At 52.0% G+C, this 13,732-nt stretch overlaps 1 protein-coding gene across 11 annotated transcripts in view; it reads left to right on the forward strand.

Annotated features, from left to right (window-relative positions):
• Positions 1-13,732, forward strand: part of AP1B1 (adaptor related protein complex 1 subunit beta 1) — an 86,204-nt gene that overhangs the window by 62,975 nt on the left and 9,497 nt on the right. For 6 of the 11 annotated variants that reach the window (XM_043557993.1, XM_043557995.1, XM_043557992.1 and 3 more), the window contains 9 exons: positions 128-248; positions 713-808; positions 1,821-1,936; positions 2,285-2,450; positions 9,148-9,246; positions 9,783-10,042; positions 10,695-10,896; positions 11,673-11,693; positions 12,244-12,387. In XM_043557993.1, the coding sequence (XP_043413928.1) occupies positions 128-248; positions 713-808; positions 1,821-1,936; positions 2,285-2,450; positions 9,148-9,246; positions 9,783-10,042; positions 10,695-10,896; positions 11,673-11,693; positions 12,244-12,387 (1,225 nt within the window). The remainder of the gene's footprint in view (positions 1-127; positions 249-712; positions 809-1,820; positions 1,937-2,284; positions 2,451-9,147; positions 9,247-9,782; positions 10,043-10,694; positions 10,897-11,672; positions 11,694-12,243; positions 12,388-13,732) is intronic. The other 5 variants (XM_043558001.1, XM_043558000.1, XM_043557999.1 and 2 more) reach the window with 1 other exon arrangement.

Raw genomic sequence — 13,732 nt, forward strand, 5'->3', positions numbered from 1 at the left:
GCCACAACAGTTCAGATATCAGGGTCTGCCTCACACCCCAGAAATGCCCCAGTAAACATGAAAGGGGTTTTCTCATAGGGCTTACGCCCTGCTTTCTGCTCTTCGGGCAATCCTGTCTTGCCACCAGGCCTGAGATCCTGAAGCACGAAATGAAGGTCTTCTTTGTGAAGTACAATGACCCCATCTACGTGAAGCTGGAGAAGCTGGACATCATGATCCGTCTGGCCTCCCAGGCCAACATCGCCCAGGTCAGCAGAGGGCTGCAGCCAGGGACGTGAGCTTTGGTATTGGACAGCAGCCCCACCACCAAGCTGTGGTCTCGAGGCAGGCTGCCTTGTCTCACCATTAACAGTTCATCTCATGAAGAGTGCTGAGCGCAGGGCTCCAGAGGCAAGCACTCAGCAACTCTTAACTGACATTTTTATGATTAAGGCATTTGTTCTCCCTATTACTTATCTATCCATAGAAAAGTGGTAGTTCGGTGGCCATGTTAGCTAGATCAGCCTAAACAAGGGTTGTCCAGCCCTGCCAATTAGTTCTTCCCTGCTTTCCTCTTGGGCCACCTGACAGCTCTCTCCTTCCCTTGACCCTTCCACCTCAAGCAGGATGCAGAATCTCATCCTTCGGGGGGTCTGCATACACTTTGTCCAGGGGTGTTGGTTGCCCTGCCAGATCCCCCCTCCCAACCCCACCTTCTCTGTTTCGGCCACAGGTTCTGGCAGAGCTGAAAGAATATGCAACAGAGGTGGATGTGGACTTTGTACGGAAGGCTGTGCGAGCCATCGGCCGCTGTGCGATCAAGGTGGAGGTGAGGCTCTGGGACTCTGTCCTCTGGTCGGGGAGAGGGAGGAGAAGGAAGCTGAAACCAGGAAACCAGTCTGATTGTAGCAGAATCTGTCAGCTGCTCATGGTCCAGGAAGGCCTGAGGGTCACTGGAGGCCCCAAGGCACACATTGTGCAGATTTGATTAGGCTCCTCTCTCTGTAATCGCCTTTAGGCCTTCAGGTTGTTGCAGATGAAACAAACCCGTCTGTAACCATGGGTTCTGCAGCATTAGCTAAGGTGGTGGGACAGCCCCAGCCAGTGGTGGCCCCAGTAGACTTAGCTTTCACTCCATGGAGTTTTGGGGCAGGGGCTCTGCCTGCTGTACGTTTTAGCAATAATCATGATTTGACTGTGCAGACGTCCTTTTCTCCAAGCTCCCAAGGGCTGTCCAGACCCCTGTGTCCTGGTGTTTCATCCCTCCCATTCTCTGCCTGTGGCATTGTTCCTTGACCAATGAGGTGACTCTCCTTAAATTAGTCCACTGGCAATTGGGAGATCCTGGGACAGCTGGTCACCTCAGCCCAGCCCCTTGAGGCATTTTCCTGTTGGTGCTTATGGGGAGAATCTGAGAGTCTCTCCCACAAGGGCACTAGTGCAGTATGTTGGCATAAGGGGTGGGGGTAGGGTTCAAGTAGAGACTTTCTGGCTTTGATCATAGGAACCCATTTTGGGAAACAAGTAGAAGAGAGGTGGTATCAGGCTAGAGCATAGTCACTCTACCCTCAAGGCTTCGCCTGGAGGCACTGCAAATATCCTCCCCACTCAGGAGCTCACTGACCTTCTCAGTCTAATTGTATCTCTCTGTGTCCCTGCCATCCTCGGGCTGTCATTTTGTACTCATTCTCCCCCTTGTTATCTGGGGAGCGTGTTCTCCTGTTTTCCCACTGTGGCAAGGAAGGGGGCAAGGCATGACTGAGCCCTTGGCCAAGGCATGGTCATCAGAGGTTCTGTTGGAAGTGGGTGCAAGGGACTTGCCCACATTCCTCTTCCCACAGCAATCTGCAGAGCGCTGTGTAAGCACCCTGCTGGATCTCATCCAGACCAAGGTCAACTACGTTGTCCAGGAAGCCATCGTGGTCATCAAGGACATCTTCCGCAAATACCCCAACAAGTATGTGCCCACCCCTCCCAGTGTGAGAGTGATGTGGCTCCTGCTGGGGACAGGGGTGGTGGGGAGGAAAAACAAGAAGGAGCCTCTCCCTTCTTCCTTATTGCTCTGCCATAAATGGCATTCTCGAAAGAAACCCATTGTTTTTTTCTTACTTCTGAGCTGCTTCTCCTCTGCTCCCCACACCAAAATAAGCACTAGAATGTAACAGATAAACTCAAATCCCATTACTCACCACTCTCTCAGAGTCTTGCGGCGCAGCTTCCTGTCTCTCTTGGCCCCTGCTGGGCCTCCCCTGGGTTGCCCGGGCTCCTTCATTGCTCATATGCCGTCTGTGTGCCCATCTTTTAGGTACGAGAGTGTGATCGCCACGCTATGTGAGAACCTGGACTCTCTGGATGAGCCTGAGGCCCGGGCTGCCATGATTTGGATTGTAGGCGAGTACGCTGAGCGAATTGACAATGCCGATGAACTGCTAGAGAGCTTCCTTGAGGGCTTCCATGATGAGAGCACCCAGGTGAGCTGTCCAGTGGGGTGACTTGGGGCAGGATGTGGGTCATGACTGGTGGCTTGGCACCACTACAGTCCATCCTGCCCCGAAACCGTCCCCTCAGCCAGGAGGCCTCAGGGCCCTGCCCTTCATAATACAGCATTGACAGGGTGGTCAGGTAAGTGATGTAGCGCTGACAGGTGTGGCCCCTGTGATGGTGTGCACTGAATGCAGGCAGAAGTTTCTGGGTTTAATTTCATATTTATCTTTGGATAGGTAATACTTTGACTTGATTCAAAATTGAGAAAATAAGAATATATAGTGATTAAGTCTTCCTACCACTTTCCTGACAACCCAGTTCTTTTTTTTAATCATTTTTTTTTAAGTTTATTTATTTATTATGGAGAGAGTGAGAGAGCACAAGCTGGGGAGAGGCAGAGAGAGACAGAGACACAGAATCCAAAGCAGGCTCCAGGCTCTGAGCTGTTGGCACACAGCCTGACGTGGGGCTGGAACCCACAGACCGAGATCACGACCTGAGCCAAAGTCAGACACTTAACTGAGCCACCCAGGCACCCCAACAACCCAGTTCTCCTCACAGAAGTCATTGGTGTCATTTATTGGTTTCTTGAGGATACTTCCAGAGATAGGAATACACACCTCTACATACAAGCAAACATATACAGACATAGTTGGTTCTTACTCTTCATGGTACTTACATTCTATAAAGTTACTGCAAACACTGAATTAACGAGTGCTGAACCCATTGTTTCTAAGAGAAGTATAGAGCTGAGTTCTTACAAGCCTCTAATTAAAATAGTTTCGTCAGTCAATACAGTAATCTTGTTTTTTGTGTTTCTGTTTAGGGACATTTTAATATGTATTATTGATTCATTCACATTGAACTTATGACCACCAGTACTATAACTCACACCTGCATGAAGCTTAAGTAACATATATATTTTCTCCATAAGGCACATCACAGCCTCCTTGCACTTGGGAACACTAGACAGGAGCACTTCAGCATTACACTTGGGAACCATTTTGGGTTTTTTTGTTTGTTTGTTTTAATTTTTTTTTTTAACATTTATTTATTTTTGAGACAGAGAGAAACAGAGCATGAACGGGGGAGGGGCAGAGAGAGAGGGAGACACAGAATCGGAAGCAGGCTCCAGGCTCTGAGCCATCAGCCCAGAGCCCAATGCGGGGCTCGAACTCACGGACCATGAGATTGTGACCTGAGCCAAAGTCGGATGCTCAACCGACTGAGCCACCCAGGCGCCCCTTGGAGACCATTTTGAAACAGTGAAAGTACCAACAAAAAAACAAAATGTGAAAGATATGGTACTAAATAGATTGTGAAAAGGCCACTTATTTATGGTAGGAGAGCTGAAACAACAAGGCAGAGCATCACCTTCTTGGACCTCAGCTGCGAGTATGTAACACCTCAGGCAACTTGAACTTTTCACTGCCCTGCACTTTGCTGTGCAAGATCACGAAAGCCCCCAGACATTGATTTTGGGGTTATAAGTACATTTTAGAAAATAGGCAAATTCGAAATATGGACTCTGTGTATAAATACTAAGGCACAACCATGTATATGTTGCCTCTCATTTATTTTTAGACACTATCATGGGGTGCCTGACCAGCTCTATTGGTAGAACATGCGACTCTTGATCTTGGAGTTGTGAGTTCGAGCCCAATGTTGGGTGTAGAAATTACTTAAAAATAAACACTACTGGGGACGCCTGGGTGGCTCAGTCAGTTAAGTATCTGACTTGGTTTTGGCTCAGGTCATGATCTCACAGTTTGTGGGTTCGAGCCCCACATCGGTCCCTGCTTGGGATTCTCTCTCTTTCTCTCTCTGCTCCTCCCACGTGCTCTTTCCCTCTCTCTCTCTTTCTCAAAATAAATATATAATCTTTAAAAATAAATAAATAAATAAGGGACACCTATGTGGCTCAGTTGGTTAAGCATCCGACTTCAGCTCAGGTCATGATCTCACTGTTTGTGAGTTTGAGCCCTGGGTCAGGCTCTATGCTGACAGCTCAGGGCCTGGAGACTGCTTTGGATTCTGTGTCTCCCTCTCTCTCTTTCCCTCCCCCACTCATGTTCTGTCTCTCTCTCTCTGTCTCTCAAAAAAATAAAACATTAAAAATAATCAAAGTAAATAAATAAATGCTACTGATAGCACACTATACCCTGTCAAATTGTATAACACCTTGACTTTTTCCCTTAAAAATACATCTGAAGGCCCTGCTGTTACTAATTTACGGGACTCTGCAGCTGCATAGTGCCATGTTTATTTAACCAGCCTCCCCTGATAGATACGAAGGTGTCAGTCTTCTACTCTTGTAATCAATACTGCTGTGAATAACCTGGGTAGGGCACATCTGCAAGTCTAGCTGGGGGATAATCCTTAGATAAATTCTTTTTTTTTTCTTTTTTTTAACGTCTGCTTATTTTTGAGAGAGAGTGTGTGTGTGAGCAACAGAAGGGCAGAGAGAGAGAGGGAGACATAGAATCCGAAGCATGATCCAGGCTCTGAGCTGTCAGCACAGGGTCCAACGCAGGCCTCGAACCCACGAGCTGTGAGATTGGATGCTTAACTGACTGAGCCACCCAGGCACCCCCTTAGATAAATTCTTTCTAGTAAATGGGCCCGTGCGTTGATGATGGGAGTAGTTGTTCCACATTTCCCTCAGTGTAGAGGGTTTACATTCCGATCTCAGAGGTGGCATTCACCTTACCTCCTTGCCAACCTAGTACATCCTCAAACAATTTTTGCCAATCTGATAAACAACAAAGTGTACCTTGGTTGGTTTTGTTTGCATTTCTGTTCTGAGTGAGGTTGAACATCTTTTCATATTGTATTCCATTTTCTGTGAACCAGGCACTGTCTGCTCACGCAAGGGGGCTTCTAAAACGTGTTTGTAAGCACAGAAATCTTTGCTCTCCAGCTAGGGAGTGTAACCTGTTGGGTCAGAGCATGAGCCTTGGGATAGGAGACCCCAGAGTCCAAACCCCTCTTCTGCCCTTTCCTGGCTTGGTGGCTTTCCACTAATTTTCTGCTTCTCTGAGCCTCAGTTTCCTCATTTGTAAGATGAGTGTTGTAAGACTTTTCCTCATCCTGTTGCTCTGAAAGTTAAATGGGATGCTTTGTGTAATGTCCCTAACATGTGCCCAGCCCATGATAAGCACTCACGAATGGTAGTATTGGTGTTGGTCAGAATTGGTTGAAAATTGGTTCAGGCAACAAAGAGGGCACCTACTGGTTCCTGTAGCTGATAAGTTCTGGGAGTGTGCTCTCTTCCAGCATGCTTGGGTGAGGGTGCCCAGATGGTGGCATCAGGACTGTCTCTGTCTCCTTGGGGTGGCTTCTCCCTTAGGAAGGCTCCCACAGGTGGAGCCTGCGTGAGGTCAGTTGTTCCAGGCTGTGTCCTTACAGCTTAGCAACTCCCCTAACTCCCTTCCCCTCGGTAGTTCCAGCAACAGTCCAGGCCCGTTTACATTCTCCTAAGCCAGTCGCCATGAATCCAAGTGACTATGTCTGTCAGACGCTTGTCCTAGTCTCTGTGGATCGGACAGGGCAAGAGAAGAGAGTGATTTTCTGAAGGAAAGCAAGCATTTTTGGTGCCAGAAGACAGACTAGATGCTGGGTGGGCAAAAACAACAGATGTCCATCATGAAATAATAGTACTAACTCCTACCATCACCCACTCCCACTGCCACCTGCCAAGTCGGCTGCCAGCCTGCCCCGGGCTTGCTTTCACTTTCACACCCACCCCCTCATTCGCTTGTCTCTAAGAGAAGCAGAGCGTCGTTTGGGATTGCTTGTGCCCCTGAGTCCTGCCTGGGATTACTGCAGAGAATGCCCTCTGGGGGGTGTTTCTGCCCATATAGTAGAGTAAATCTTTTGTAGCCGCTTCCCCCTTGGCAAAGCCTGCTGAAGAGCCCAGGATGAGAGAAGTCGGACAAGGGAAAGCCGAGCAGGAGCCTGGCTTGAGGAAATCCAGTCTCCTCCCCCGTCGGGTGACCTGGAGCAAGTTAAACTTGCCAAGCCTGTTTCTTTGTCTCCAGCACGGGGTTGCTGCAAAGCTTATTGGATGACGTGTGTAAACTGGCCTCTCCAGTGCTCAGCAAACAGTAGCTGGGTGATGGTGATGGTGGTTTTAATTAAGTGGCCAGCTCCCTTTGCCTTCTGGGTTCACAGCACCATTGAAAGCTTTCGTAAGAATACTTGTTCAGTGCTTTGCAGCTTGGAAACTTACTTTAGATTATCTCTTTGAGCTCCCTTCTCCTGGGCTCCTAGGCCTCTCCACCCATGGACCTGGAGCTCAGAAAGTCTTGGCTGAGGTGGTATGTCAGTCCAGCCTGTGCCTCGCCCCTGTCTGGATGGCAGGGGCGGGGGCATCATTGCAGGAGGGTTGCCGTGAACATGCATGCTAACACGAGGGTGTTGTGTGTTGGTGAGGGGTGGGAGGAGTTGGGCTAGTGGTCAGAGTTCCCAGGCAGTGTAGCCAACCCAATGAGTGATTGGGTGATGAATGATTCCAGGCAGCCAGCTGACCTGGGTTGAGAACTTGGTAAAGAATCCCTGTGTGCTGGGGCATCTGGGTGGCTCAGTCGGTTAAGCATCCACCTTCGGCTCGGGTCATGATCTCGTGGTTCATGAGTTTGAATCCCCATCGGGCCCTGTGCTGACAGCTCGGAGCCTAGACCCCGCTTCAGATTCTGTGTCTCCCTCTCTCTGCCCCTCTCCCACTTATACTCTGTCTTTCTTTCTCTCCCTCTCTCTCTCTCTCTCTCTCTCTCTCTCTCTCTCCCAAAAATAAATAAACATTAAAAATTAAAAGAAAAAAATCCCTGCATGCTGGCTGTAGTGATACTGATGACCACAGTGAGAGCTATTGTATATTGAGAGAATCCATGATAGGTTCTTTACATTCCTTCCCTCCTTCCTTCCTTCCTTCCTTCCTTCCTTCCTTCCTTTTTCTCTCTCTCTCTCTCTCTCTTTCTTTCTTTCTTCTTTCTTTCTTTCTTTCTTTCTTTTTTTTCTTTCTTTCTTTCTTTCATGTTTGTTTGTTTATTTTGAGAGAGAGAGAGAGACAGTATGAGCTGGGGAGGAGAGGCAGAGAGAGGGGGAGAGAGAGAATCCCAAACAGGCTCTGCACTGTCAGCACTGAGCCCGATACGAGGGCCGGTCTCATGTACTGTGGGATCATGACCTGAGCTGAAATCAAGAGTCGGATGCTTAAGCGACTGAGCTGCCCAGGCACCCTGGTTCTTTACATTTCTTGTCTCATTGACTCTTCCATTAACCCTGTGAGGTATTTAAATCCACATTATTAATAAGGAAGCAGACTCAGAAGTTACATGACTTGTCCAGAGTCACGTTCAAATGAGGTGTGATGTAACTCTAACTTCAAAGTCCACTGTCATAAATTGCCATTTTCAGAGCTCATAGAACCCCTTGAAGCAAAACACCCCTCTCCCCACCAACTGAGGATAAATGGTTTCCCCTAGACTACCTGGCCAGGGACTGTAGCCAAGTCCTGGAAGCCAGTTCGTTGGGCTGCCTCCTACCTGGGCAACAGCCAGCCCACTGCCCCTCTGCTGTTGGCCCATGTGTAACCAAATCGCAAGAACTCTGGATTGCTTGATTCCAGAAATGGACTATATCCCCTCTATCCTGCCTCCTGCTGTCAGCCTGCCCTGTGTACCAGGATTTCTATGAGTGCCCTCCTGCCGGCCTGACCCGGGAGGTGCTGTCAGCCCTGTTGCCGCCCTCCTGCCACAGGTCTGCCCCTGGCACCGCCCTGGCTTGGGAACCTCAGGCTGTCCTCTTGTCTCGTGACTGGCAAAAAGGAGATGTGGCTAAGGAAGGACTATGTGCAGAGAATTGTTCTTTCAGAGATGTTTTTTGAGTTAGCAGGTTTTTCTCAAATGCTTCCTGTGCACTGGGCACTAGATAGAATAGTGACCAGGAATACCATGTGACAGACATGATCTCTGCCCTCAAAGGGCTGTCTCCACAGCACAGACAGCCTGGTGGCTGGACAACATTTCTAATACTGTGGGGCAATGCCCATGAGGGGGTGCAGGCAGCTGCAGAAGCCTGGGGGTGCTGGGGTCAGCATGAGCTCCGAGGGGTAAGAAGATAGTGGCCAGGGTAAGGGCAGCGGGGGGCATGATCAGGTGAAGGCAGCAGCTCGGTAAGAAAGGGGTGCCAAGAGAGGGCTGGGCAAGAGTTGTTCCCACCTTCTGGTGGAAGCCCAGCTCCTCAGTGACGGGCTGGCTCTGTGGGCCCTGCTGGCCCTGTCCCCAGGGCCTCCCTGGCACCGTTTCTGCTTATTGACAGGTGGCCCCTTTAAGAAGTACACCAGCTACACACGGTGCCCTTTTAAGCTGCGAGCTCTTTTAAGGCACTGGAGGCGGAGAGCCCTGACAGGCTGCTGGGACCCTGGGGTGGAATGTCCAAATAGTAGTGGCCCTCTCCTGCCTGGGTGGTAACACCAAGGTTTAGGCTACTTGGCGCTACCAGCAGCCCCCTGGCCTTAGTCCGTTTTCTGTGGCCACCTCCAAACTTGGGGTAGCTGCTCTTGGCTTTCGGGACCTTTGAAAAATACCCTTTTCTCTCTTTGAGGGCCTGATTTGGTTTCCTTCTGTCCCCCACATGAAGCCCTTGCTACTTCCTCCTTGTTACCTCTCTGTCTTCCTGCAGGTCCAGCTGCAGCTACTGACAGCCATTGTGAAACTCTTTCTGAAGAAGCCAACAGAGACCCAGGAGCTGGTGCAGCAGGTCCTCAGCTTGGCCACTCAGGTCCGTGCCTCAGCCTCCCTGCTGCGCCCAGTGCAGGTCTCACTCTGCAGGGGGTGCTCCGGTCCCAGGAGCCAGACCTTCGAGCCAAGGTCCTGCCCCTAAGACTGGTACCACTGGGGGGTTTGGCCCCAGAGTAATCCAGGATCCCTATGCAGGGAGCTCAGTCACAAAGAAATCAAGATGGAGTGGGGTCAGGTAGTAAAGTTGAGCCAGACTGTAAACTAAAGAGGAGAGGGAGGTCCAGGAGAGCCAGATGGTTTGTAGGAGGACGGGGAGGGAAGATTTTGAAGGGGAGGGTGGAGAGTGGGGACAGGAGTGGGAATGGCATATTTAATCCTGGACTAGAGTAGGACACCAAGGGGCCAGTCCATGTTTAGGGACAGGTTCATGGGACTGCTCAGGATCACTGTCGGCAGCCAGCACTGTGACCATGTCTGGATCATGGGCTTTGGGGAGGGTTTCTCCCCTTTCCCTCAGCTGGTAGCTCTGCTCTGAGTTTAATAGGTTTCTCATCACCCCCCTCACCCCCATCCCAGGACTCTGATAACCCGGACTTGCGGGACCGTGGCTACATCTACTGGCGTCTGCTTTCCACGGACCCGGTGGCTGCCAAGGAAGTGGTTTTGGCTGAGAAGCCACTCATCTCCGAAGAGACGGACCTCATTGAGCCCACACTGCTGGATGAGCTCATCTGCTACATTGGCACACTGGCCTCCGTCTACCACAAGCCTCCCAGCGCCTTTGTGGAGGGGGGCCGGGGCGTTGTGCACAAGAGCCTGCCACCTCGCACCGCCTCGTGAGTGATGTGGGCCAGGCTCCAGGCTGAGCCTCCTTACCTGGTTTTCAGAGTCATTAGCACAGGCACTCGGGCTTGATGTAGTAACCCCCTGGCAAGACCTGAGTCTGAGGAAAATTCTAATCCTAGTGACTTTTTAATGAAAAAAAGTCCATACCAGGTGTGGACTAAGTTACCTCATTTGACCGTTACAGTAGCTCTAAGACGTAACCCCATTTAACAGACGAGGACAATAGGCACGGAGAGCTTGAGGGCCTGTGCAGCATCCCACAGCCAGCACAGCTAGGCTCAGACCCAATTCTAATTCCAGAGCCCTGTTCTTCTCACCCTCCTCTGCCACCCCCTGGTGGTTGGTTTGGCCTGGGTGCCCAGGCTTCCAGGGCCAGCATCCAGTCTTTAAAGTGCGCTGAGTGGTGGAAGTACAGAGGGCCCCTCCCTTTGCTCACCCCCAGGAAGCTGGATCTCTTGGAGAGCCAAAAAGCTGGATCGAGCGTGGGAAGGGGGAAGAGGAGGGGGCACGTAGACAGCGCTTCTGGGACTGTGAGGAGACGGGTGCCCGTCCAAGGGGAGGATCCCGGAGCCTGGGACTCTGACTTCCCTGAGACAGCCCAACGCCCACCCCACTGAACCTCTCTCTCCTGTGTCCTCACAGGAGCGAGAGCACAGAGAGCCCCGAGACGGCCCCTGCCGGAGCACCCTCTGGTGAGCAGCCGGATGTCATCCCCACCCAGGGAGACCTGCTAGGCGACCTCCTCAACCTGGACCTTGGCCCCCCAGTGAGCGGTCCACCCCTGGCCACCTCCTCGGTGCAGATGGGAGCTGTGGATCTTCTTGGTGGAGGCCTTGACAGCCTGGTATGTCCTGGGGCCCCTTCTGGATGACACTGATAATGATCTTCAGATGAGCAGTCGTTGAAGGCCCTGTCTGTGCCATTCACGAACCAGGGGCCTCAGGCACCCCTGTCTGCAGAGGCGATGGTGTAGCTCCCTACTTACAGGGGAGGAAAACCGAGGCTTAAAGAGTTCAGCTGATCTTCCCTCCAAGAGTGCACAGTATGGGGCTTACACGGGCCTTAGCCCCTTGCTGAGCTACTGAGCCCCAAGAGACCTGGGGCCGGTAAAGCTGGAGAGGAGCCAGACCAGGGTCCACTTAGCCCCACACCCTGCTCCACTTCAGGGTAGCAGCCCAGCAGGCCTGGGAGGCCCAGGAGCAATCAGAGACAACCTTCCTCCCCTGTAGAAAGGGGGTGGTAAGACTGGACTAGGTATCTCCCTGGGACTTCTCCGGGCAGCTGGTAGAGCCAGGTAGAAGGGGTGGCAGAATCCCTGTCATTTGGCCATGTGTGGCTCAGGTCCCCAAGGCATCGCACTGGAAAGGGGAGGAAAGGTCATGGCACAGGAACTGAGTGGGGGTGAAGCTCAGGCAGTAGTGCCCTTCACAGAGATGGGCCCCCCTCTTACGCCTGGCACAGATGTCTTACTGTCTTGCCACAGACTCATCTCAGTGAAGCAGCGGTGACTAATCTTTTCCCTCTTTCCCTCTCTCTCTTGTCTGTCTCTGTCTTCTCTGCTGGCTTTTCTCTCTGCATGTGGCTGCCTGTTCTCTTCACCCTGCCTGCTTCCGCTTGGAGATGGGGGATGAGCCTGAAGGGGTACGGTTCAACCCTTGTGCCCCCAAGCCTTTGTCCCTGCTCTTCCTGAGTGCTGGCCCAGCGTCCCAAGGGGTGGTTGATGTCAAAGCCGTCCCTCCTCCTGCTGAGCCACGGCCTTGTATCCAGTGTCCCATCCTCACTACCCTAAGACAAACTTGCCTTGTCATCCCAAGGATCACCCACGCTCTCAGTTCCCACGGGCCCTCTGTGACGTCCTAGAGAGTGTGCTCCTGTCTGCTGAGCACAGCCTCACAGCAGTGGTCTCGGCGCTCCTTTTATCTGTGGGCTGCGTGTTAGTTTACAAGCGTCCCAGCCCTTTCCCAGAGGTCACCCCTAAGGTTGGAGGCTTGCAGTCATGGGAGGGCACAGCCTCTCTTCTCCACCCACCTCACCCTGTCTTGTCTCTGAAAGAATTGCTGTGACAACAGCCCTACAGCCCTTCCCACCCCGTCCCATTTTCTAAAGTACCAGGTGGCTCCACTCATGCCTGGGCCCCTAATGTCCCCCCACCTCTGATGCCCACCTCTGACCCCTTTCCCTTTCTTTCCAGATTGGGGGCCCCAACTTTGTGGCACCCCCAGCAACAACAGTCCCAGCCAACCTAGGAGCATCCATGGGCAGTGGCTTGAGTGACCTCTTTGACCTGACCAGTGGTGTGGGCACACTGTCAGGGTCGTACGTGGCCCCCAAAGCGGTAAGTACTGTGCCTCCTTCCACGGCAGGAGCAGAAAATTAAGACACTGGCTGATGTGTGGGTTCCTTAGATGGCCCGTTCATGGAATCGGCTCAGGCCAACAAGGATGGGCCCAAGGAGCAATAGTTTGCCAACACGATGCTGAGGGCAGCTAGGGGCTGTGGGAGCAGAGGGAAGAGATGCTAGGTGGGGCCTGGGGGCCTAGGAAGACCTCCCAGAGTGGGGTCACTGGAGCTCTGGCCTGTAGATCAAGTCTGAATTGGCCGGACACACAAGTGGAGAGACAGCTCTGAGTGGAGGTAATGGCCTGTGGAGGGGCCTGGAGGTGAGGGAGAGAGAGCTGGCAGAAGTCCTGGCTCGTCGGAGCAGCAGTTCTCAGCACTGCCCCACCCAACACCCCTTATCAACGATAGACAGTGCCTGGTGTATCCTTTATTTCCTGTGTTTAAAGGAGATGCGTGGACTGTGCAGCCTACTTATGTGTATCATTTCAGAGTTAGTAAGATGCTGTCACTTCATAAAGGAGACATCCAAGGAAGAGTATCAAATTATGTATTTCAGTGTCATAAATGTTTGGGCCCACCCACCCCAGAAGATCTGATGAAGTTGTCAGCTGTTTGTAGTTCGGGTGTTGTAAGCCTTGTGGCCAGCGGTGCCCTCAGTTTCTGAAGTGGTGACTGACTCCCACTAAAGGTTCAGTAAAACAACACGAGGAACAGGCTTTCTTTGATTTTCACCACAGTTAGAATCCCAGCAATCTGGGGGTATGTTGAAACCGTGCAAAACATACTTGAGGGATGGAGGACAATTGCTCGTCGAGGGGACTCTTGTCCTCCCAGCAGCATGTCTAGCATCCCTGACCCCAGCCCACTAAACGTGGTGCCTCCCCACCATTGTGCCACCTGAAGATGCCCCATGCTACCTAAGGGCGGTGCTCCCCCAAGACTCCTGGCTACACTAGAGATTCGGGAGGGAAGAAAGCAGCAAGGTCAGCAGCGCCAGGCTGTGAGGGTTTCTCTCAGTCCTAGCGGTGGAGCTCTTAGAAGGTTCTAAGCAGAGATGAAACAGATTTGCACTTGAGAGAGATTGCTTTGGCTCCACTGTGTGTGGGGCGGGAGGCAGGTTGGAAGGGTTAGAACAGAAGCAGGTGCCCAGTGAGGAGACTGGTAGGAGTTGTATGCTGATGGTGGCCCGGACAAGGTGGGCACCTTTGAGGGTGGAGGCAAAAGGCTGCACTGGAGAGCTCGGGCGGTGGGACTGGCAGAATGTGGGGGTTGGTGGGGAGGAGAGGATGCTGGCTCAAGTGGTGGGGTGGGGGAGGTGCCATCTGCAGAGATGGGGGCGA

This window comes from Prionailurus bengalensis, chromosome D3 (assembly GCF_016509475.1).
Source record: "Prionailurus bengalensis isolate Pbe53 chromosome D3, Fcat_Pben_1.1_paternal_pri, whole genome shotgun sequence".
Classification (NCBI taxonomy): domain Eukaryota; kingdom Metazoa; phylum Chordata; class Mammalia; order Carnivora; family Felidae; genus Prionailurus; species Prionailurus bengalensis.